Source organism: Trachurus japonicus, chromosome 18, assembly GCF_045865225.1.
Source record: "Trachurus japonicus isolate A0001 chromosome 18, Traja_1.0".
Classification (NCBI taxonomy): Eukaryota; Metazoa; Chordata; class Actinopteri; order Carangiformes; family Carangidae; genus Trachurus; species Trachurus japonicus.
In genome coordinates this window covers 6,790,026-6,814,191 of record NC_140924.1, presented here as the reverse complement: position 1 = coordinate 6,814,191, position 24,166 = coordinate 6,790,026, and the positions used below count along the sequence as shown (strand labels likewise).

The 24,166-nt window shown below is 41.9% G+C and overlaps 1 protein-coding gene across 1 annotated transcript; it reads right to left on the bottom strand.

Moving 5' to 3' along the window:
- Window positions 1–1,544: 1,544 nt before the first annotated feature.
- cysltr3 (cysteinyl leukotriene receptor 3) lies at window positions 1,545–22,886 on the bottom strand. Its single transcript, XM_085759221.1, has 5 exons — window positions 22,810–22,886; window positions 6,878–7,070; window positions 4,489–4,656; window positions 3,294–3,461; window positions 1,545–2,049 (listed from the first exon to the last, which is right to left on the bottom strand). Exons 1-5 carry the CDS (start codon window positions 22,814–22,816, stop codon window positions 1,545–1,547), a joined length of 1,041 nt encoding a protein of 346 aa, XP_085615347.1. The 5' UTR covers window positions 22,817–22,886.
- Window positions 22,887–24,166: the final 1,280 nt, after the last annotated feature.

Here is a 24,166-nt window from a genome sequence, read left to right as displayed (position 1 = left end):
ACACTTTACAATAAGGGTCCCTTAATTAACATTAGTTAGTACATTATTAAGCATTATACCATGGTCTGGGTGAATCCTCGATTCTGATTGGCTGCTGGGTGTCCATTAAAAAGTGATAATGGACACCCATAAAGATGTTCCGGTAAAATAGCCTGATTACGTTCTAAATATTACTGCGCTGGCTCAAACGCTTGTTGGTAACCACAGCAACGGACACTCAGACCAAAACAACTTTTTTTCAGCGCATCACGGCACTGGAGTCTGTAAACACACCAGCGGTAAGAAGTGCACTGGACCTCTGAAAAACTTTGTGTCACGTAACATTTAAGCCGTCACCTCACCTCCCTTCACTGATCAACTACCAGGCTGTGGCAGAGTCACTGGCTGTACGCTGCGGTCACAGCGGGTCCCTCTTTTTTTCTCTTTTATCGCCGACGAGTTTATTAAATAGTCCGCTCGGCTCAGCCGCTTAAAGACGTATGATTTTAACGGTAAAAACAACATTTTAACCATAAAAACAACATTCAATTACAAGTAATTGATTTAATATTAGGGCTGTCAGAGTTAACGCGTTAATCGCGATTAGATTAATTAAAAAAATTAACGCGATTAAATTTTTTAATCGCGGTTAATCGTGGCCCATTTTGTCCTCTGACTGCTGGACTGGAGGACTGGAGTGTGGGACCTCCAGTCCAGTAGGTGGCGGTAAGGCACCTTCAAGTTGGTTGCTACACAAATATACACAGTCTAACATATATCCACAGCTCCATCCATTGATTTTTTGACGGCTTTGTTGTCAACAAATGCACATGGCCATGTATTGATTTTTTTGACGGAGTCGGTTGTCAACAAATGCACGTGGCGATGTATTGATTTTTTGACGGCTTCTGTTGTCAACAAATGCACATGGCCAGGCAGAGGCGTAGCAAAGTAAAGGGCAATTTCCACTGGATGCAATTCGTTTCAATTCTGTGTGAGTTTCATGCATCATGTGTTATGATTAGGTACTAGGCCTGCTAGGTCTGGTCTAAAAGTTGTTTGTATAGAGATTATAACACTTTGGAGGGTTGAAAGTCCAAAGCGCCATATATAATATTTTTAATAGAGATTAATCGCGAGTTAACTATGGAAAAAATGCGATTAATCGCGATTAGAAAAATTAATCGTTTGACAGCCCTATTTAATATGTATTTATCTCGTAAGTGACCATGGTATAAGCGGGATAATGCCCTTCGAGGTGTCCGATTATCAGAGATTAATGGACTTCGCGGAAGCAACCGTCCTCCGCTTCGCGTCGGACGGTTCACGCCTCCGCGTCGTCCATTAATTTCTGATAATGGACACCTCGTCGGGCATTATCCCTTACATAATGTACTAACTAACGTTAATGAAGGGAACCTTATTGTAAAGTGTTACCCAATATTTTTTTTCATTATTCAGCTTGAGAGACCACACCGTTATTGTATTCCGATGAATGAGATAAATATTCGTAATTGAAATAAATAAATAGAGAGTTGAAGCTAGTCTGCTGGTTCTTCTTCTCTTCAGGTGGTGTTCCTCCTCCGGAGCGAGCCCGGCCGGCTGGACAGCAGCGAGGAGTGGGCGTCCCGCATCTTGTCTCTGAACGTCCGGGTGGAGTAGTAGTACAGCAGCGGGTTGACCACGCTGTTCGACGCCGCCAGACACAGCGTCACCACCACCGCCCGCTGCAGCCGCACCACGGCCGCGCAGCTCCAGCGGCCGCAGATGGCGTGCAGGTGCAGCGAGCGGATCAGGTGGTAGGGCAGGAAGCAGAGCAGGAAGGTCAGCGTCACCATGGCGACCAGGTACACCGACCGCTGCCGGTTGCGGCGGCGCGCGCAGCCGGACGGGCCGCCGCTGCAGTGGAGGCTGGAGCGCGTCGTCAGGTGTTGGATGATCTTGCTGTAGCAGGCGATGATGGTGAGGAAGGGGAGCAGGAAGCCCACCGAGACGCCCACGTAGTTCAGGATCAGGATCCGGCCCCAGGAGGAGAAGCCGGACGGCTCGAAGCACCGCGGAGACCCCGCCCTGAGAGGGAGGGAGAGAAATGTATTTATTTGGGTTTTTTTGTAATGTATGAAGGAGTATTAGGGCCATCCAAAAGAAAAAAGCCAGGCCAAAAAAAAAAAAAAATTAGGCAAAAAAAAAAAAAACTGGGTAAAAAAAAAAAAGCTGGGTAAAGAAAAAAAGCAAGGTAAAAAAAAAAAAGAGTGTTAGGGCCAGCCAAAAAAATAAAATCCGGGAGGAAAAAAAGTCTGGTAAAAAAAACAACCTTTTTTTTTTTTACTTACCTTCCTTTTTTTTTTTTTACCCTTTTTTTTGGTTTGTTTTTACCCGTTTTTTTTACCTTTACCCACTTTTTTTTTTTTTACCCATTTTTTTTTTTTTTTTGGCCTGGGTTTTTTTTTTATCCTACCTTTTTTTTGTCTGTTTTTTTTTCTTGTGCCGGATTTTTCTTTTTTTTGCCTGACTTTTTTTTTTTTTGCATATTTTATTTTTTTTGGCCTGGCTTTTGTTTTGTTTTTTCCTAACTTTTTTTTTGTCTGTTTTTTTTTTTTTTCTTGTGCCTGATTTTTGATTTTTTTGACTGACTTTTTTTTTTTCTTTGGGTGGCCCTAATATCCTTCGTAGTATTCTGCGTATTCATGAACATACAATATGTAAATACACCATATTTAGCTCTAAGGCTAATTTCCATCTGCAGTCCCGCAGTTCACACAAAAACAACATTAGACAAGGACGAGAACAAGAACAAAGCACAACATGGTACAAATACCGTATATCACAATATATACAATATATCACACAGTAGCTTCAGTCAGAAGGAGCAAGGAGTAGTAGTAAAATTAAAGTGCATTTAATTGAGAAAGGTGTCGTACAGCGCTGTTAAGATTCATTAAAGTGCATCTGTTATAAAGTGCTTTTTTTTTGTGTGCATCTGCAATAAAGTGCTGGTTTTTAAAGTGCATGGAGTAAAGTGCATACTATTTTTAGCAATCTAAAATAAGAGAACTGCCCTTAGTGTTCACAGAGCTGGTTATCAGTAAGCCATGCATGTTTTCAGCTGTTTTTTAAATGCTACATATGTGAATGAGTTTTCCCTTATGATCAGCGGTAGTGTATTCCATGTTGAGCAACCATACATTTATAAAAAACCTTCTGTGCAAATGCTGTTCTCCTAAACTAAACCTATACGATCAACGTTCAGCTCAAAAGTAAAAAAGTTCACACACAAACACTAAGTTTTCATTTTTTCGTCTTTGGTGTCTCACCGGTTTATCACCCCGTTGGACAGGAAGGGAACGGAGGACACGCCCACAAACACCCAGACTCCCAGGCAGACCAGAAAGGTCCGAGTGGGCGTGGCCACAGAGCGGTGTCGGAGGGGCTTGACCACGGCGAACCAACGGAGCACGCTCAGTAGAGTGAGGAAGAGGATGCTGCAGGAGGAAGAGCAGCAGAGTGTGTGTTCCTGTATTACAGACATTGTGGGGACAATGACGCCATTTTGATAGTACAACATTTTGTCAAATTGGCCCATTGCCATAATCCCTATAGTCATAGCAGTAGGTTCGTTACCTTTAATTGTCGGTGCAAGCTATTTTTAGAACTTAGATTTCTTGGTTTCCCTCATCAAACTCATCAAATACACAATCCAACAACTCCACAACGCTCTGGTGGACAACACTGCAAAAACTCAAAATCTTTCCAAGAATATTTGTCTTATTTCTTGTCAAAATGTCTCTTTTCTAGTCTAAATGAATCTCTTTCCACTTAAAATAAGACTCATCACCTTAATATTTACTTCTTTTTAGATAATTTCAAAAAAATCTTCACTTGAAATAAGTAGAAAAATCTGCCAGTGAAAGAAAGTTTTTTGTGTTTGTAATGAGAAAGTAAAACTTGCTCTACTATCAGATTTTTCTACTTATTTCAAGTGAAAATATGCTTGAAAGAAGCAAAAAGTGTCTAGAAACAAGCTACTTTTTAATGTGAGGAGTCTTATTTTTAGTATAATGAGATTTGTTCTGACTAGAAATTACATTTTGACTAGAACTAAGACAAATATTCTTGGTAAGATTTTGAGTTTTTGCAGTGAAGTTGTCATGTAACATTACGAGACAGAGTTGTTTTAGAGGCAAATGCAGCCAGAACTACATTTCTTCTACTTCTCGTGTTGTAATGTTACATAATAATACGTTATTATCTCATAGCGTGGTGAATGTGCAGGTCACAACTTGTCCACCGGAGCGTTTTGGAGTTGTTGGATTGTGTATTTGATGAGTTTGATTAGGGAAATACGAAAGTACCGTGCAGCTCACGTCTCTGCCCTACCGATCTAAAAACAGCACTGACAATTAAAGATAATGAATCTACTCCTAAAACTACAGGGATTACGGCAATTGGCGTATTTGCCAAAATGTTGAACTATCCCTTTAAACCAGTGTGTGTGTGTGTGTGTGTTACCTGGTGTACAGGTTGACGTAGAAGCCGAAGACGCACAGGCGGCACAGCCAATCAGGGAAGTCCCACACTCCGCCCCTGAAGTAGTAGGCCAGTCGCAGCGGCAGCGTGAGCGAGAAGCCGCCGTCGGAGATGGCGAGGTTCATCATGACCACGCAGGACGGAGAGTTCCTGAGAGGGGAAACCAGGACAGAGTCAGAGCTGCAGCTCCCTCTCACGTCCACCAGATGGTGCTGTGGGCAAAAACTGAGCGAGGACAGTCTGACAGGCCAGTTACAGTAAAGGGATAGTTCAACATTTTGCCATAATCCCTATAGCAGTCATAGCAGTAGGTTCGTCATTTGAGATCGGCGGAGCAGAGACGTGAGCTGCTCAGTGAACACAATGGAGGTGAACGGTGCAGGTCCCCTGTCCCTCATCAAACTCATCAAATACACAATCCAACAACTCCAAAACGCTCTGGAGGACAAGTTGTCGCCTGCACATTCACTACACTATTACACCATGAGATAAACAGTCACATCTAGGCTTCAGGAGTGCAAATGTTTTAATTGAGTGCAAATGTTTGACTAATCTTGTAAATTATTTTAACTAATTTTTTAAAAATTCAATTTTGTTTTTTTGTTTTGTTTGTTTGTTTTATGTTTTTATTAATGTGTTGAAACTCTGCTGTCATTCTTGGCCAGGTCTCTCTTGCAAAAGAGATCTTGGATCTCAATGGGACAAACCTGGTTAAATAAAGGTTATAATAATAATAATAATAACATTACGACATATGAAGCAAATACTACTTATAATACAATACAACCGTTTTTGCTCTGTTTGCATATGTACAGTATGTGTGGATGTGGGCATTCATGCATGCATGCGTGCGAGCATGCATGCATGAATGCGTGTGTGTGTATGTGTGCGCATGTGTGGATATGCACTGTATGAAAATATGTAGACGTGTGAGCATGCATGCGAACGAGCATGTATTCCTTTTCCTCTTGTGTGTGCCGGTGTTTGTTTTGTGTTTGGTGTGTCTTGTAGCCCATGAGGGCTGGGCACCTACAGTATGGTGCAAGACACCATGTTTAATAAAAACCAAATACAATACAATACTACTACAACTACTTGCACCACTACTAACTCCACTCGTAATGTTACATGATTATTTCATAGCGTGGTGAACGTGCACAACCTCCATTGTGTTCACTGAGCAGCTCACGTCTCTGCCCTGCCGATCTCAAAACAACATGCACCGATAATTAAAGGTAATGAACCTGACTATAGGGGTTATAGTGATAGGAGAAATTGCCAAAATGTTGAACTATCCTTTTAAAAACTGCACTGCACATTGCTGATACATAGAGCTGAGGACACACACAGTCTTCACTGAGGGTTGATCATGTTGTTTATCCACGTTTGCATAGAAGGTAAGTCAGCGGTGTGCTTGATTTGTTTACAGTGTGGTAGGCAAATGAACCAGCAATGGCAAAATAAGCAGCAGCCCAAGTTTAGCTTTTCAAGGGGTTGTTTGTCTTGTTAGTTTCGTTAACATCAGCATTTACAGCTGCTTTTTTTGCATTTACAATAGAAGAAGTTATAATAAATGTTAGAGCTACTTCATCAGAACTGACTGATGCTACAACAAGTGCATCAAAAGTCGGGTTGTGGGCTGGCTAGAGACATACAAAGCAAAACAATAGGGTTGATGTCAAAACTGGAGAGACAGCTTCTAACAAAATGTAATGTGACATATATGATGTTGTATTGTATTGACATGCTGCTATTGAAATAATATATGTAATGGATTTGTATGTGGTATTACACATTGCAGTCTTAATATTCTGGGATTGTGGTTTTTTTTTCTTTACCCGGCGTCTTTCTTTTTTTTTTACCCAGCTTTTTATTTTTAACCCGTTATTTTTTGGGTTTTTTTTTACCCGTTTCTTTTGTCTGTTTTTTTTTTTTCTTGTGCCGGATTTTTCTATTTTTTGCCTGCCTTTTTTTTTTTCTTTTTCTTTGGATGGCCCTAATACTCCTTTGTAGTATTCTGCGTATTCATGAACATACAATATGTAAATACACCAGATTTAGCTCTAAGGCTAATTTCTATCTGCAGTCCCGCAGTTCACACAAAAACATTTGGTGTGTCTTTTTGTTACAAAGACAGTTGGTATCCATTTGCAACCATCATATGGACATGCACTGCTACGCCGAGACCCCCTGTAACTCAGAGAAACCACGGAGGACTCTGAAACTTCTCCCAGCCCTTAGTCCACATGAGGGAAATTAGAATTTTGAACTATCCCTTTAACTAATGAATAGTTCCCTATACTAATGACACACTGGGCAGAAGAGACATGTTTCTATGTTGTCTGGCTGTTTGGTTGGTGGTTGTTCTGACCTGCGGCTGCTCTGCAGGAAGAAAACGGCCAACGCTCCGATGTTGCAGACGAACGCCACCGGGAACACCAGCAGGTAGGTGAACGTGTACGCGCGGTACTTGAAGGCATCGTCGTTGTGGAAACACGTCGCCAGCAGCTCAGTTGTCACAGAGGTGTTGTTGCTACTGGCGTTGGGAGTGGTTAGCAGGCGCTCTGCAAAACACACACACACAATACAAACAGTATTAACCCTGGATACACAGTATATTCACAACAAACAAGTTAAAGCAGAAGTAAGCGATCCGGTCGTTTTGGCTAATGCTGCGTTCCAGGCAGGCTTTTGAAATCGTAAATTACAGCTTCAAGTCACAACTTACGACTTAGTAGCGTTCCAGGCAACCCACTCGTGTTTTTCCGACCTGTTTTACCGGTGAAAGTCACTATAACGGCCACTCGTAACTTCTGACCCGTGAACTCGTACCAGATCGAACTGGCACCACTTCACGGTCGGAAAAATACGAGTTTCCTTGAACGCACCATAACAGTCCTCGTCCCTACGTCACCACATTCACGGCGTCCCTTGGCTGCACACACAGCCCTGCATGCCGTTCTCTCTCCTCATTGGATAAAAACTGTAGGATACGATAAATGTTTTCTCCTCGGCTCAGAGCAGAGCAGAGGGACTGACAGACCCGTGTTTCAGACCAAACACTCTATGTAAGTGATTGCTGTCGGAAGATATAACTATTTAAGACTTAGATTAACACAAATATATCACTTACTTCTGCTTTAATGATATAAGATATAAACCCATAACAAATCCAGAGCAAATGCGGGGCGTTTAAAGTATTTTAATAAGTAGTTGACTGGTTTTCCAGTTTGACATGAGTGACATGGCCTGTTTAGAAACACAACAATGCACTGCTGCCCTTTTTTATTCACCCATAAGCACATAATCACACAGTAGGCTACGTTTATATGCAGAGCTTAATCGAGCTATGCTCAAAATTCGATTTTGGCGTCCAATCTGACTTCTGTCCTTGTCCCAGTTTACATGCAACTGAGAAAATCGAATAACTGACGGGGTCCGCCCCTCATGCAGCGTCACCCGTTGTTTCAGCGGGTTAATACGCCGCCCCGTCCTGTTGACTTTTCTGTCACCTCGTAAAAAACTGAATATAAACAACTTATAAGCTTAATAATAATAAATTCTCAACTGCAGTTCCCGACCAGATGCGCCAGTCTGGGCCGGATTCGCACTGAGAATAGGATACGGGCTTCCTTTTTTCCTCTCTCTCTGTCTCTCTTTTAAAATAAAACACTCTTGCTGGTCGCGCTGTGTGAAATGCATTGAATCGGCACTGACGTTGGGTTTTTTTCTTTACTTTGCCGGGTTTGGGTGGCTTCTCTTCTCCACTCTGTGCCGTCTCTACTGTTGTGGAGCATGCGCACATGCATTGTCCAGCTTCAGTCTGACTACACTGCAAAAACTCAAAATCTTTCCAAGAATATTTGCCTTATTTCTTGTCAAAATGTCTCATTTCTAGTCAAAACTAATCTCTTTCCACTTAAAATAAGACTCATCACCTAAAAATCCACTTGTTTTTAGATAATTTTCACTTGTTTCAAACAAATATTCACTTGAAATAAGTAGAAAAATCTGCCAGTGAAAGTAAGTTTTTTGTGCTTGTAATAAGAAAGAAAAACTTGCTCCACTATCAGATTTTTCTACTTATTTCAAATGAAAATAGACTTGAAATAAGTAAAAAGTGTCTAAAAACAAGCTACTTTTTAATGTATAACTATGTATGTATTTGTATAAATATACATATTTTAGGTATAATGAGATTTGTTTTGACTAGAAATGACATTTTGACTACAAATAAGACAAATATTCTTGGTAAGATATTGAGTTTTTGCAGTGTGTACCCATGGATGTACACACACAGGAAACCTAAACATACGAGAGGCTGGAATACAATAGTTTAATATTCAACAGTCAGTACATTTACGTGACACTTGAAAAAACCTAATTATTGCCTTAATCCGACTATAACTGGACAACTGAAGTGCATGTAAACACCTTAGTCCGACTGAAATCGGAGTTGGAGAACTCCGATTAAGACACCCAGATAATGCGATTGGAATTCGATTTTCTCCGTCATGTATATGTAATGGTTTAAATATGCTGTTAAAACTAAAACAAGGGTTCAAAAACTCACATGGTTTTACTAAAAACAGTAAAAGGGAAGAATGGTATTATAATGATTTAATTCATTAAAGTACATGATTAAATCAGTAATGATGAAGGTTTAAGAAAAGTGGATTAAGGTTAAATTCCAGATGATATGTTGATCGAGTGATCCATTATCTACTGTTTTGGTCTGTGAGACAGGCGAGCATAGAGTGACAAGTTAGAGTGACAAGTTAAAAGGGTGTAAAACACAAGTAATTATCTATTTTATTTTAGAAAAGCTCTCTTAATATTATTTATGTTGTTTCTCAAGTGTTTCATCTTATAAGTTGTGTTTCTGAAAGCTAATCCTAAAAGCACCTCGGGTGTTCGGGGTTCGATTGCTTTTGCCTGAGCTGAAACGGTAGGGGGGAAGGACGGTGTTTCGCTCGTCCATTATTACACTGGACGTGACTGACGATACACCGTGTCTGTGTGTATTCATTATTATTCCCCTTTACAGGTAAGAAACGTAAACAAAAGCAGCTGTAACATGTGTTTAAATGTTTTATGTGTCACGAAATATGAGTAGAGAGTATATAAACGGAGTTTGAAGTCACTTTTGAGAACTATTTAGTTTCGTTTATGTCAATGCTAATTCCACCGTAGTTTCTTGCTAGCTACGTCGTGCCGTGTAGACGACGTTGGTTCAGAGGTACAGTTATGTTGTTTATTTACAACGTCAGACATTTAATGTGAATATGTTAATGATAAACGTGTTGCACCGTTATTCTTTTCTGTTTATGAGTGAATGAATGATAGTAACTTCCATTTTGCAGAATGTAGGTTTGGTTGTGAATATTCCACATGATAAAATGTGAGATACTTTCGTTTATATTTGTACAGAAGCAGATGTAAAAGTGAGTGAATATTATCACACGAGTTGCTGTGTATTGAAAATACAGTTAGTCAATTCTGATTTAATACACTGTAGAGATATATTTTATATTTCCAACGCAATGCTTTATTTCTTTTACTGAACTATATATTGACAGAACAGGTGCTTAAACAGTTTTGGTTTATTAACAATGTACAATGCTGTGAAGAAGGTTGTGAACTATTGAAAATACATTATTACACTGGACGTGACTGACGATACACCGTGTCTGTGTGTATTCATTATTATTCCCCTTTACAGGGGCGTAACATTTTCTGGAGGCACCGCTGGGATTGGGTGAGACGAGGTACGACTTCTGCCAGCCACGGACGTCGCCAGCTCTCATTCAGTCCCCTTCAACTTACCCAGGCCAGCAGCATCCATTGGCTTGTACGGTGGTGGTTTAACGTCTACAACAAGAGCACAAGCAATCTGAGGTGAACTTCAAGCACCAGGAGCGCTATTGCTGATGTTTAGCACGCAAATTACTACTGCTACAGAGCATCGAGTTGCTGCCGCAAGGAAAATGGAGTCAATTGAGCTAGAGACATTGCAGTTGGAAATACTTGAACTTTTGTGTACACTGCCAGCAGACAATTTAAAGAAAGTATGTGACTTCCTTGGTATTGCTGGAGAAAAATCAGAGCATGTAGCAGGAAAGAACAGAGCATCATTAATCACATTGATAAGTAATCACCTGCAAAGAGAAGAATTACAAGAACTCGAAGATATGGGAATATCAGAGCTTCTCTTCGCAAAAGACAAGGTAACTGAGCTCCATGCTGAAGTAGCTTTGACTGAGCACTTAGCTAAGCTTCAAGCAAAAACAGATGAAAATAAAGATGGACAAGACAAGACACAGGTCACTACACCACAAGAAAGCAGACCTCCACAGTTAGAGCCACTGCCTTTTACAGGGAGTAGTTATAGCGGAAGTGAACACAAGTCTCAGGTCACCGCAGTCATCCACACTGCGCCAGTCTCAGGTGCAGGTCCAGGTCAGGCTCCTCCCCCCTGGCACAAAGAGTTTAAAATTTCAGGACAGATCGGAGAACCAGGACAAAAAGATCGCCTCACATTTTCCAGCCTAGCACGACAGTTTGAGCATGGCCTCCTAAAGGGCTTTCCTGAGACTGAGATTGTTGATGCCGTCATAAGGGCCATTGTTCCAGGAATGCAGTTACGCAGTTACTTAGAGGGGAAAAGTGACCTCAGACTACCAACACTTAGGAGGATTCTCCGTTGTCATTACCAAGAAAAGAGCGCCACAGAATTATACAAACAGTTGTCATCAGAAGTTCAGGGCACAAAAGAGACACCTCAAAACTTTCTCATCCGTGCTCTAGATCTAAGGCAGAAGATTCTGTTCGCCTCACAAGAGTCAGAGTCAGGACTAAGATATGATCCAGTGCTAGTACAGAACATGTTTCTTCACTCAGTGATGACTGGCTTGCAGAATGATAACATCAAACGAGATCTACAGCCATATCTTGAACAAGCTACTGTTTCTGATGAACTCCTGTTTGAAAAACTGAATACAGCATGTGCTTATGAAAGTGAAAGGCAAGACAAGAGGAAAATGACAACACCACAGCGACCTGTAGCCGTTCACTCTGCTCAGTCTGACCACAGCCCTGCAGAAAAAAAGGAGAAAACAAGTCAGCCGAGTCACAGTAAGAATCAAATTGATATTCTTTCAGAACTGCAGGAAATGAAAGCTAGCATGTCTCTCTTAAAGGACCTTAAAGCTGAAGTGGCTTCCATCAAAGAGTCAATGCAGCAGCCGTCTTATCCACCGAGGCAGCACCCGGATCCAGCTTTCCCACCAGATTGCACTCCTCATCAGCTCGCACCAGTCCACCATGGCCTGCCACAGAGACACTGGGCTGCTCCTGCCCCTGCAGCACAACATGGTTATCCTCAGCTCAACCAAAGGTTCGCCAGCCAACGCCCTCTCCCCACACCTCCACCACGTCGTAGAAGGAGATGTTATGCTTGCGAGCAGGAGAATCAAGAAGACTGCAGACACTGCTTCAGATGCGGCAGTAATGAACATTTCGCCGCCGGCTGCAGAATGGGCAGATCAGGTAATTTCAGAGGGAGTGCTTTAAACGGGCCAGGGTTACCCCAGCGGGGCAGGGAGTGACCACATCATCAACAGCGCCCCAACTTTGCGTACACTGTGGTGCACATGGAAGAAACGTGAGGCTGAGGCAATGTTCAGCATGTAAAGGTGTGTTATACTGTTCCAAAGCATGTCAACATGAACACTGGATGGCCCACAGAAATAAATGTTCAACAACCTCATGTAAAACAGTCAGAGCCACAACACGAAAAAGAAAACACATTAAAGTTGCTCCTCTAGTTGGAAATAAATACCTCATTGACTGCCATATCCAAGACCAGCAGGTTAGAGCTTTGTGGGACTCTGGATCACAAGTGACTGTGGTGAGTGAACGCTGGAAAACAGAACATTTATCACATGTAACACTGAGAGACATTTCTGAGATCATTGATGCTAATGACACTTTAAATCTTGTTGCTGCTAATGGTGAAGACATGCCATACGTCGGATGGATAGAGGTGACATTCAGATTAGCTGCAGAAGGAGTCCCCACAACAGAGGTCGTCGTTCCCACCCTGGTGATTAAAGGTGACGGTCTTGCACGACCTATTATTGGCTCAAATGTTATTGGACTGATTGTTGATACTGAGCTACAGCAGAGTAACGCCACTGATAAACAGCAGCTAATTAAAACTGTCCAAGCAGCTTTTCCTGGCTTTGAGATGGATCATGCTGAAGTTTTTGTGGAGCAAGTTACAGCTGAGCAGCGATCACATGAATATGTTGTCAAGATGACCAGAGAGCGAGTACATGTCCCCAAACACACATCTGTAAAAGTAGACTGCCGTGTTTTGACAGCACCTTCACAAGTTGAGACAACACTGATGTTTGAGCCTAGTGTTGACCCACAGTGGCCAGAGGGACTTGAATTCACCGATACTCTTGTGACACTGGAAAAAGGGGCAAAACCATTCATAATTGTGGATGTGCAAAACCCAACAGACCATGACGTCGTGCTCACCGGCAGAACTGTTATTGGGACAGTGCAGCAAGTTCAAGCAGTTTATCCACCGACCATCTTCGAGCGATCCTGCGCCTCTCCTCCAGTAACAGTGAGTAATGTGACAGTAAGAAATGAACAAACCTGTTGTGGTGAGTGGGATCCCCCAGTCGATGTGAACCATCTCAGTTCATCTGAAAAAGAAATTGTTAAACAAATGTTAAGAGAAGAGTCAGGTTCTTTCTCTAATTCTGATGATGACATTGGCTGTATTGAGAATTTGCGGCTTTCCATCTCACTGAAAGACACTGAGCCTGTGGCTAAAACTTACATCTCTGTGCCAAAACCACTTTACCAGGAGATGAAGAGCTACTTACATGACCTCATCACACAAGGTTGGGTGCGCAAATCAAACTCACCTTATGCATCCCCCGTTGTGTGCGTTCGTAAAAAGGATGGAAGCTTACGCTTGTGTATAGATTACCGTGAGTTAAACCACAAGACTGTACCAGACCGTCAGCCCATTCCACGCGTGCAGGACATTATGGACGGCTTAGGGGGGCACTCATGGTTTTCGCTTTTAGATCAGGGGAAAGCCTACCATCAGGGCTTCATGGCAGAAGAGAGCCGCCCCCTCACTGCTTTCGTGACCCCCTGGGGTTTGTACGAATGGATCCGAATCCCCTTCGGCTTGATGAATGCGCCGGCTGCCTTCCAGCGGTGCATGGAAGAGTGTCTGGAAGGGATTCGAGATCAGATTTGTATTCCATACCTCGATGATATTCTTGTGTTCAGTCAGTCGTTTGAAAGTCATGTTGAAAATGTCAGAACTGTGCTGAGAAGATTAAGAGAATATGGCATAAAGTTGAAGCCGGCCAAATGTGAGATGTTTCGTCGAGAGGTTCGCTATCTTGGGCGTGTTGTTTCATCAGAGGGAAGTAAAATTGACCCTGCTGACACCATAGCTGTCAGAGCTTTAAAAGACAAGCAGCCAACCACAGTGGGAGAATTACGAGCCATCATGGGTCTCCTCAGTTATTATCGTCAGTACATTCGTAATTTTTCTCAAATAGCAGCCCCTCTGTACGACCTCTTGAGAGCCCCTGCTGATGCACAAAAGACTGACAAACATAAAACAAAAATGAGACAGATGAAAAGGAGACACAGTGGAGCGTCCTCCAACCAGCCCATTGTATGGACAGGAAAACATCAACACTTGCTTGAGGAACTTTTGGATCATCTCGTGGAGCCGCCAATACTTGCTTTTCCTGATTTCAGTAAACCCTTTGTTTTACACACAGACGCGTCCAACCTGGGCCTGGGGGCCGTCTTATACCAGCAACAGGAAGGAAAAATGCGAGTAATTGCATACGCATCCCGGACTCTCACAGTATCCGAGAAGAATTACCATCTACATTCCGGAAAACTGGAGTTCCTGGCCCTAAAATGGGCCGTGTGTGAAAAATTCAGGGACTATTTGATCGGCTCATCATGCACAGTGTATACGGATAATAATCCGCTCACTTATGTTTTGTCCACAGCAAAGCTAAACGCAACTGGATGCAGATGGGTTGCTGAATTAGCGGATTTCCACCTCACCATACGATACCGGCCAGGAAAGGAAAATGTCGATGCCGACAGTCTTTCGAGGATGCCAGTAGACATCGACACCATGTTGAAAGACTGCACTGAGGAATTGTCATCTCGGTCAGTACAAGCAGTAGTACAGTCAGTTGAGGACCCAAGTCCAAGTTCAGTGTGGTCCATGGCTCTGTCTGCTCAGTCAAATGACATCACAAAGTCAAAACATCAGCCTCTCTTGCCTGCAGAGATTTGTCAAGCTCAGAAGGAAGATAAAAATATCGGCCCAGTGATTGAGTGTCGTCAGTTAAATACAAGACCTGATAACAAACAGTTAAAATCATTCAGTGCACAAAGTAAAAGACTGATGCGTGAATGGGAAAAACTCACCTTAGATGATGATGGCATCCTGCGTCGAAAAACAGCCACACGAACACAGCTTGTTCTGCCAGAAAAGTACAAGACAACTGTTTTGAAAGAACTACATGATGACATGGGGCACCAAGGAGTCGACCGCACCACTTCATTGGTAAGAGAGCGCTTCTTTTGGCCTCATATGCAGCAGGACATTGAACATTATGTGGCTCGAAGCTGTTCGTGTTTGAAACAAAAGAAACCCAGCCGAGAGATTAGAGCACCACTAACCAACATTGTCACAACCCAGCCCTTTGAATTAGTCTCCATTGACTTTTTGCATCTTGATAAGTGTTCAGGTGGTTATGAATATGTATTGGTTATCATTGATCATTTCTCAAGATTCGCCCAAGCTTATGCCACCACCTCTAAGTCGGCAAAAACAGTAGCGGACAAGCTTTTCAATGATTATGCATTAAAGTTTGGCTTTCCTCAGCGCATCCATCATGATCAGGGAGGTGAATTTCAAAACCAGCTCCTCTCACAACTGAAGCAGACTTCTGGAGTGCTAGGCTCACGAACAACGCCATACCACCCTGAAGGAAACGGCCAAGTAGAGCGTTTCAACCGAACACTCATACAGATGCTCAGAACACTGACAGAGAGAGAGAAATCGAACTGGAAGGACTCATTGAACAAGTTGATTTTTGCATACAACTGTACAAAGTGTGAAGTCACAGGCTTTTCTCCCTTTTATCTCCTTTTTGGGAGGACTCCAAGACTGCCTGTCGACATCCTCTTCCGTCTGACACCAGAAACAGGTACACCTGACCACAGAGAGTACATGCGAAAGTGGCGTGAAGGGATGCAGGAAGCCTATGAAATAACAAAGAACAGTGCAAGAAAATCAGCTGAACGAGGAAAAAGAAACCATGATCGCAAAGTAAGGAGCTCAGAGCTGGAACCAGGAGACCGCGTCCTTGTTAGAAACTTGACCCCAAGAGGAGGGACTGGCAAACTACGCAGTCATTGGGAAGAAATCATTCACAAGGTCGTTCGCCGAGTAAACAAAGATGCTCCAGTTTATGAAGTTGTACCGGAACAAGGAAAGGGGCGAGATAGCAGGATATTACATCGCAATCTCTTACTTCCGTGTGACCATCTGCCTTTGGAAGTTCCCCTAAAAGTTGCCAGATCACGGAGGAAAAGCCTGAAACAGACAGATGAAGGAAAAATCAGTATTCAGACTCAGCAAGAGGATGACAGTGATGAGGATTCAGAGGATGACTGGCTCTATTACCTACCTCAACAGCCTCTCCAGGATGCACGACCACAGGCAGGTAATCAAGAGGAATATGTTGGCCAGGCAGCAGACTCTGAACCGGCAAGAGCACATCACAAGCAAGGAGAACAACAACAAAGACTGACACAGCTGGAAGAGGATCCAGGTGAGATTGAGTTGCTGGACAGAGATGAGGCTCCAGAGGAACCGGAAATTCTTGGAGACAACCCTGCATCGCCACCTCTGTCGCCTCCACCACGTGACAATCACAGTGAGAGTGAACAAGTACAAGAGCGGCCAAGGAGAGAAAGGCGACCACCAAAGCTATTCACCTATAATGAGTTTGGTAATCCAGTTTGCTACAGTGTGGGACCTCCAGCCAGATCCACATATGGGTTTAACCCCATGCAGCACTACAGAATCCACCAACCAAGGACCATGTGGCCAGATTCTGTACAGTATCCCACATACCAGCCTGTGTCGTTACATGGGTAACTACAGACATTTTATGGACTGTCTTACATGCACACATCACATACACTCATGGACTTTTGAGAAAGCTGAGTGCCAACATACACACACACCTCATACACTCATGGACTTTTGTGAAAGCGGAGTGTCACCACACATATACACATCTCATACGCTCATGGACTTTTGTGAAAGCAGAGTGACAATATATACCAACACACACATGATGGACTGTTGAAGCAGCTTGATCTGCCACACATCACACTCAAGGACTTTTGGGCGGTCAAGTGCCTACATAAGAACTGTGAGAATATTTTGATTGTATATGCACCTGCCTTAATCGTTCATGTCGAGGACGACATTTTTATTGAGGGGGAGTGTGTAATGGTTTAAATATGCTGTTAAAACTAAAACAAGGGTTCAAAAACTCACATGGTTTTACTAAAAACAGTAAAAGGGAAGAATGGTATTATAATGATTTAATTCATTAAAGTACATGATTAAATCAGTAATGATGAAGGTTTAAGAAAAGTGGATTAAGGTTAAATTCCAGATGATATGTTGATCGAGTGATCCATTATCTACTGTTTTGGTCTGTGAGACAGGCGAGCATAGAGTGACAAGTTAGAGTGACAAGTTAAAAGGGTGTAAAACACAAGTAATTATCTATTTTATTTTAGAAAAGCTCTCTTAATATTATTTATGTTGTTTCTCAAGTGTTTCATCTTATAAGTTGTGTTTCTGAAAGCTAATCCTAAAAGCACCTCGGGTGTTCGGGGTTCGATTGCTTTTGCCTGAGCTGAAACGGTAGGGGGGAAGGACGGTGTTTCGCTCGTCCATTATTACACTGGACGTGACTGACGATACACCGTGTCTGTGTGTATTCATTATTATTCCCCTTTACAGGTAAGAAACGTAAACAAAAGCAGCTGTAACATGTGTTTAAATGTTTTATGTGTCACGAAATATGAGTAGAGAGTATATAAACGGAGTTTGAAGTCACTTTTGAGAACTATTTAGTTTCGTTTATGTCAATGCTAATTCCACCGTAGTTTCTTGCTAGCTACGTCGTGCCGTGTAGACGACGTTGGTTCAGAGGTACAGTTATGTTGTTTATTTACAACGTCAGACATTTAATGTGAATATGTTAATGATAAACGTGTTGCACCGTTATTCTTTTCTGTTTATGAGTGAATGAATGATAGTAACTTCCATTTTGCAGAATGTAGGTTTGGTTGTGAATATTCCACATGATAAAATGTGAGATACTTTCGTTTATATTTGTACAGAAGCAGATGTAAAAGTGAGTGAATATTATCACACGAGTTGCTGTGTATTGAAAATACAGTTAGTCAATTCTGATTTAATACACTGTAGAGATATATTTTATATTTCCAACGCAATGCTTTATTTCTTTTACTGAACTATATATTGACAGAACAGGTGCTTAAACAGTTTTGGTTTATTAACAATGTACAATGCTGTGAAGAAGGTTGTGAACTATTGAAAATACATTATTACACTGGACGTGACTGACGATACACCGTGTCTGTGTGTATTCATTATTATTCCCCTTTACAGGGGCGTAACATATACACCTTAGTCGGAGTATAACTGGACAATGCATGTGCGCATGCTCCACAACAGTAGAGAAGTGGAGAAGAAAAGCCGCCTGCACACGGCAAAGTAGCGCAGATTCAATGCATTTCACACAGAGTGACCAGCAAGAGTGTTTTATTTTAAATAAATAAAAGAGAGAGAGATGAAAAAGGAAGCCTGTATCCTATTGTCAGCGTGAATTCGGCCCAGACTGACGCGTCTGGTCGGGAACTGCAGTTGAGAATTTATTATTATGCACTAAGTTGTTTATATTCAGTTTTTTACGAGGTGACAGAAAAGTCAACAGGACAGGGGGGCGTATTAACCCGCTGAAACAACGGGTGACGCCGCATGAGGGGGCGGACCCCGTCAGTTATTCGGTTTTCTCAGTTGCATGTAAACTGGGACAAGGACAGAAATCAGATTAGACGCCAAAATCGAATTTTGAGCATAGCTCGATCAAGCTCTGCATGTAAACGTACTACTGTGGCCGGTATGTAAACCAGGCGAAACCAGTCGGCCTGTTGTAAACAAAAACTGGGTTCGTTACATAAACCTCATCGGGTCGCCGGGTTAGAAACGGCCCTTTTGTTTCCTGGGCTGCGAATTTGAATAAACTGTTCAACAGTCCTCCTATCTATCTAGAGACATGTAAATTATTATGAGAGGCCCTGTGTGTGTTTATTTGAAATGCTGATGCAATGGACAGATAAAGAGAAGGGAGTGTGTTCATTGGAGAGCGCACAGAGAAGGGCTTTCTTAGTATCACATCATGAAACTGCACATTTATGTGAAGCAGTGGGACATAACGACGCCCTCAACCTTTCTTCACTGCACCTGTAGCCTTAAAAAAGAAAACCAGGAAGTTGGCAGTGAAAGGCATCGCAAATTCACTGTAACCTGAACTCACCCTTCAACTTTCTGGCACTCCCTGCAAACACCTACATACCAGCAGCAGCACTTTCTTTCCTCATGCCATTGCTCTTATAAATAGTGTATTATACTCAACCATTCATTCATTATTGTTTTTGCAAAACCAACCACACACACACGTACGTAGGCGTTAAATTTGTGTTTTATATTGTCAGTTTCCTATTGTCTGTAAATAATTCACATATGTCAAGCTGAATCCTTCAAAGGGGTGTCTTCCACTTTGTTTCTTTGTTTGTCTACTAATTGCAGGTGATTGTTATTCAGTAATAAATGATTAATGAGGTTTACACAGATGTTTCATGGTGTTTCTCTTGTACCAATGTTTTTAACATAAACTTTTTTAATATTTAAAGAGGAACTGTGCAAGTCCGGTCGCTTTCCCTCTGTTTTGCTAACCCTCCGCCTGGCCGTGTGCATTTGTTTTTTAACGAAATCAACCCATGGAGCGGTGGATAACGTTACAAACAATGTTACAACGTGTATATCTGTGTAGTCTTAACCATCATAAACAAAAGATTGTGGGTTAAAGAGTGCGTTTGTGTCGCGGTGCGTGGAGAGAGTAGGCTACTACACTGATGTTGCATGGTTCACAATTACTCTGGAGCTTTTTAATTAAGGTAAAATTAAGATAAACATGTAGCATAGCCACGGGAAAAAATCCTGCTTAGTTCCTCTTTTGAATTTGATGGAGGGATAAAAACAAGTTGCACCACACACACACCAACTCTGACGTAGACAGGTGTTTTTACAAAATAGTCACACCTAGTAACCATCAGTTACGATCCAACTGAAGTATGACATATGAGCTAAAAATAGCTTGCTAATGATTGATTGATTGAGATATTTATTGACAACAGACAAATATGTTTAAAAATGAAAACATACATCGACACAACTGCTGCCAAAGGGATAAAAACACAAAAAGCCGACAGCTTATTTCCATTGTGGTCCCTTTAGTGTCGTGTGTAATGTATGTATGATCCATATTTAGCATGGAGAGCAAATGAAGTCATGTGGTTATTGATCAGCATGTTAACATCAAGTAACAAGGTAAAAAAAAAAACAGCATAAAACCTTCAAATGACCTTCAAATGCTACATCAACAAGGACAACAGCCAGATGTGGAGCTACAAGGACCAGGAAGAGGCTGTCCCCAACCCAGAACTGAAGAGATTCAATTAATATCACAAAAAACAACCAAAATATAGTCTATCCTTGGTATCGTGACATGAAAGCTATTTTTAGTGAGGCTGATCAACAACATATTTTCACTAATGGTTTGCGTTGAAATGTTAATTTTGTGAAACATAAGTTATTTCTTGAGTATAAAGAAAAAAGGGCTAATGATATCTGGTTTAAACCAAAGCTCAGAACCTGCTATTGCCAATTGAAAAATGTATATTGTTCAGAACCCTATGTGACTTTGCCATTGGATAGATCCAAGAGATCTTTATGTGCCCACTTGAGGGCTGGGACTCTCCTTCTGGCAATAGAAGTTGGTAGGTTTAACTCAGTACCTGAGGATGAAATACTATGCACATTATGTAATCTAAATGTAATCGAGGATGAACTGTATTTTGTGTTTCATTGTCCGTTATATGACGAAGCCAGGCAGTTTTTGTTTCAGAAAATGCAAAATGTGAAACCTGAGTTGTTTTGGGTTGATGATGAGGTAAAGTTGGAATGGTTCTTCAGAAAATAAGTCTTTACTATAGCTACTTTCATAAAAGGTGCCTGGTCAAAAAGAAAAAGTGAATTATTTATGTGTATTCCATGTGGTTTTTGGTTTTGTTTGGTTTTGTCTGTGCTCTGATGATTTTGTTTGGTGTCTAAATATGATGATAATGTGTCTTGTAAGCCCTTATAGGCTGGGCGCCTTAATTGGTGCACAACACGTAAATAAATTTAAATTCATTCATTCATTCATATAGTCAAAACTTAACCACCAAACTTGATAATAACATTAGCGAGCCGAAACTAGACACTACCTGGGGACACGATCTGTGAGTGGAGTTGTCATGGGTTGGACCACATCCATCTAGGATTTCAGCCTTTATTTTGATTTGAGTCACAGATCTGAGAAGTTCAAAGACTGTACCCTCCAGGCTGTTGGATGCTGTTGTGGTGATAAAATCTACTTAGCATAACTTGCTGCTACATTGACTTCTGCTTTTTGCTCCGTTGTCAGGGTTTTTTAGACAACACCACCTAGGTTCAGGCAGCTTTTCAGTGTAAACACGATGTCTTGTCTACGGACACAGCTGCTGCACTTCCATGTATGGCTTTGCTGTCAAATAAAAGACAATTTAGGAGAAAACCAACAAGCCAAACATTCAAACATTTACCAAACTTCCTGCAAACACAAAGTTTGTTCTGCCCGGTGCAGCTTAAATAAGGTTAGATAACCGGCGAGGGGTTCGTCTTGCCATGATGATCCGCATTCTTGGTGGGAAGCCAGTGAGGGATCATAGTATACAATATAATAGGCAGTACATTCTTTAAACACAAGATTACATTGGATTTGTTCAGTTTTTGATGGATTTGTTGGATTCAATAAACCAGTCAGCTGCTCAGTCATTTACAGTCTCCATGCTAAGCTAACAGCCGCTGAGCTAACACCAGATAGAAGTTTTCATCTCCTCTCGAATTTGACTGTGAACAATGTTTTGGTGAAGTTCCCACATAAATTCCTCCTGACGTATACAAACTCTGACGGCTGTGAGCTTTGACCTCGGCAACTGGCTCTCGCCCATATTGTTGTTAATCTCGGAGGACAGTTTACTCTAACGTTTGGCCTCAGTTGGACACATCTAACAGCACAGAGAGGGACGCCGGCTTCATCAGTAAACAACAATGACACTAAAAATAACAGATTAAAGGTCATAAATCTCACTTAGGGTCAATAAAAGCAGCTGGTTCAACTTCCGAACTGTTTTATCTCCTTTCAGTTATTTTTCACCTTGTTTTCATTTTGAGGTTGTTTGATCATTTGTACTTAGTCAGTTATTTTCTTCGTATTTGTTGTGGGTGTGAGCCATTTTCTTGTTAGTTTGAGTTTTCTTGTACAGTAGTTGTTTTTTTTCGTCAATATTAAGTTTTTGTGGTTGTTTCCCTTGTCTTAATTGTTTTAGTCTTTTGTTGTTATTCGCTGTTCTCTTCCTTATTTGGTAGGTTTTTGTTGTTTTCTTGATAGTTTGTCCAGTTCCAGTTATCTTCCTTGTCTTTGCCATATTATTATGCTTAATTAATCTTAAGCTTTAAAAGCATTTTCTCATTTGTTCAAATTAAAAAAATCTTTTCATTTATCATCGTCTCTCACATTGTTTCATACAAGACTAACCCTATCCGTACGTCAACCTAAGAGGGCTGCCAAGTTAATTACTTTAGCTAAAGTTAATACAACTGGTTAAGTTACTAGTAAACACTCAGTATTACATGGTTCTTTCAGTCACCAGAACATTTCTAAAACTCAGAATTTCAAGACTTTACCAGGACCTTCATGTGAGTCGACTCTTTAAATCGTCCTGTCTGTGTGTGTTTAGAAAGTTGTCTCTTACCGTTCATCCTGTCACAGCTTCATCTCTCCAGCAGACGTCTGTTCATCCCTCTGTCTCTTTTAGTTCAGTCCAGCTCTTGTCTCTCCTCTGTATTCAAATCGTCCTGCTAGTGCGAGTGTTAGTGTTAGTGGGAGTGTTTGATCGCCGCATGAATTCCACGGAAGGACGAGGACACACACACACAAACACACACTCACTTCACCAGGCAGAGAGCCAACACACACTCAACGACTCCATGATCCATCTGATGAGACAACTGACTCACACACCTTCCCTTAACACTGAGTTTATTTGCACTGCAGTACCCTCATAGTAACATGATGACACCATGTCGTGTCTTCACAAGTCAGACAAAGAAGAGAAACCTAAGGAGCAAACCACATAAATGTAGAATACCTACAACTAAACTTATGATTGGGGCTCACTCAAAACAAGGTCATGAGAGCTGCATGTCTTCACATAAAATCTGCTGAAAATGTCGTGCAATTCAAGTCTTTGCTCAAGACCTACTTTTTCTCGCTGGCCTTCAACGTGGGTTATTATGGGAAACTCAGCTATGTACGCTGTGGAACTGTTTATTTGTGCATGCGTATGGATCTGGAGTCTGAATGTGTTTGATATTATGTGTCTTATATGACTTGTACAGCACTTTGGTCAACAATGCTTGCTTTTAAACGTGCTATATAAATAAACTTGAACTGAACTGATTATTGATTAGCTGATTGGAAGAAAGCTGATCAACAGTTGCTGATAAAACTTTGCATTTTTTGGGGGGTCATGCAATAGAAACCAATAGATTTCAGAATAAAAATTCAGAGAAACCAAATCCTGCAAGTGTTGGATGGAGGGAACTAGAGCACTGGAAAAGAGTAGAGTAGAGTAGAGTAGAGAATACTTTATTCATCCCTAGGAGAGAAATTCAAATTAGTCCAGTAGCTCACAAGACAATGACACAAAAAAGAAAGAAAGATGGAGCAGGACCGCCGGATGGAGCAGGGCCACCGGATGGAGCAGGGCCACCGGATGGAGCAGGACTGCCGCATGGAGCAGGACCTCCGGATGGAGCAGGACCGCCGGATGGAGCGACCGCCGGATGGAGCGACCGCCGGATGGAGCAGGAACTCTGGATGGAGCAGGACCTCTGGATGGAGCAGGACCTCTGGATGGAGCAGGACCGCCGGATGGAGCAGGACCGCCGGATGGAGCAGGGCCGCCAGGTGGAGCAGGACCGCCGGATGGAGCAGGGCCGCTCCAGTAAGGACACCACCATTGACTCCCGTGGTAAGCATTTTGCACCCCGAGTGGCAGGATATGGGTATTGCAAAAGCGCCCAGAAAACGCATTCACTCCAATGTTT

What these genes read in the sequence shown, in the direction of transcription:
- cysltr3 (XM_085759221.1), bottom strand. An exon ending in TTCCTGCAGAGCAGCCGCAG is followed by an intron (nt 4,657 to 6,877) that starts GTCAGAACAACC and finishes TTCCCCTCTCAG; the next exon opens with GAACTCTCCGTCCTGCGTGG. An exon ending in TCCAACGGGGTGATAAACCG is followed by an intron (nt 2,050 to 3,293) that starts GTGAGACACCAA and finishes CCTCCCTCTCAG; the next exon opens with GGCGGGGTCTCCGCGGTGCT.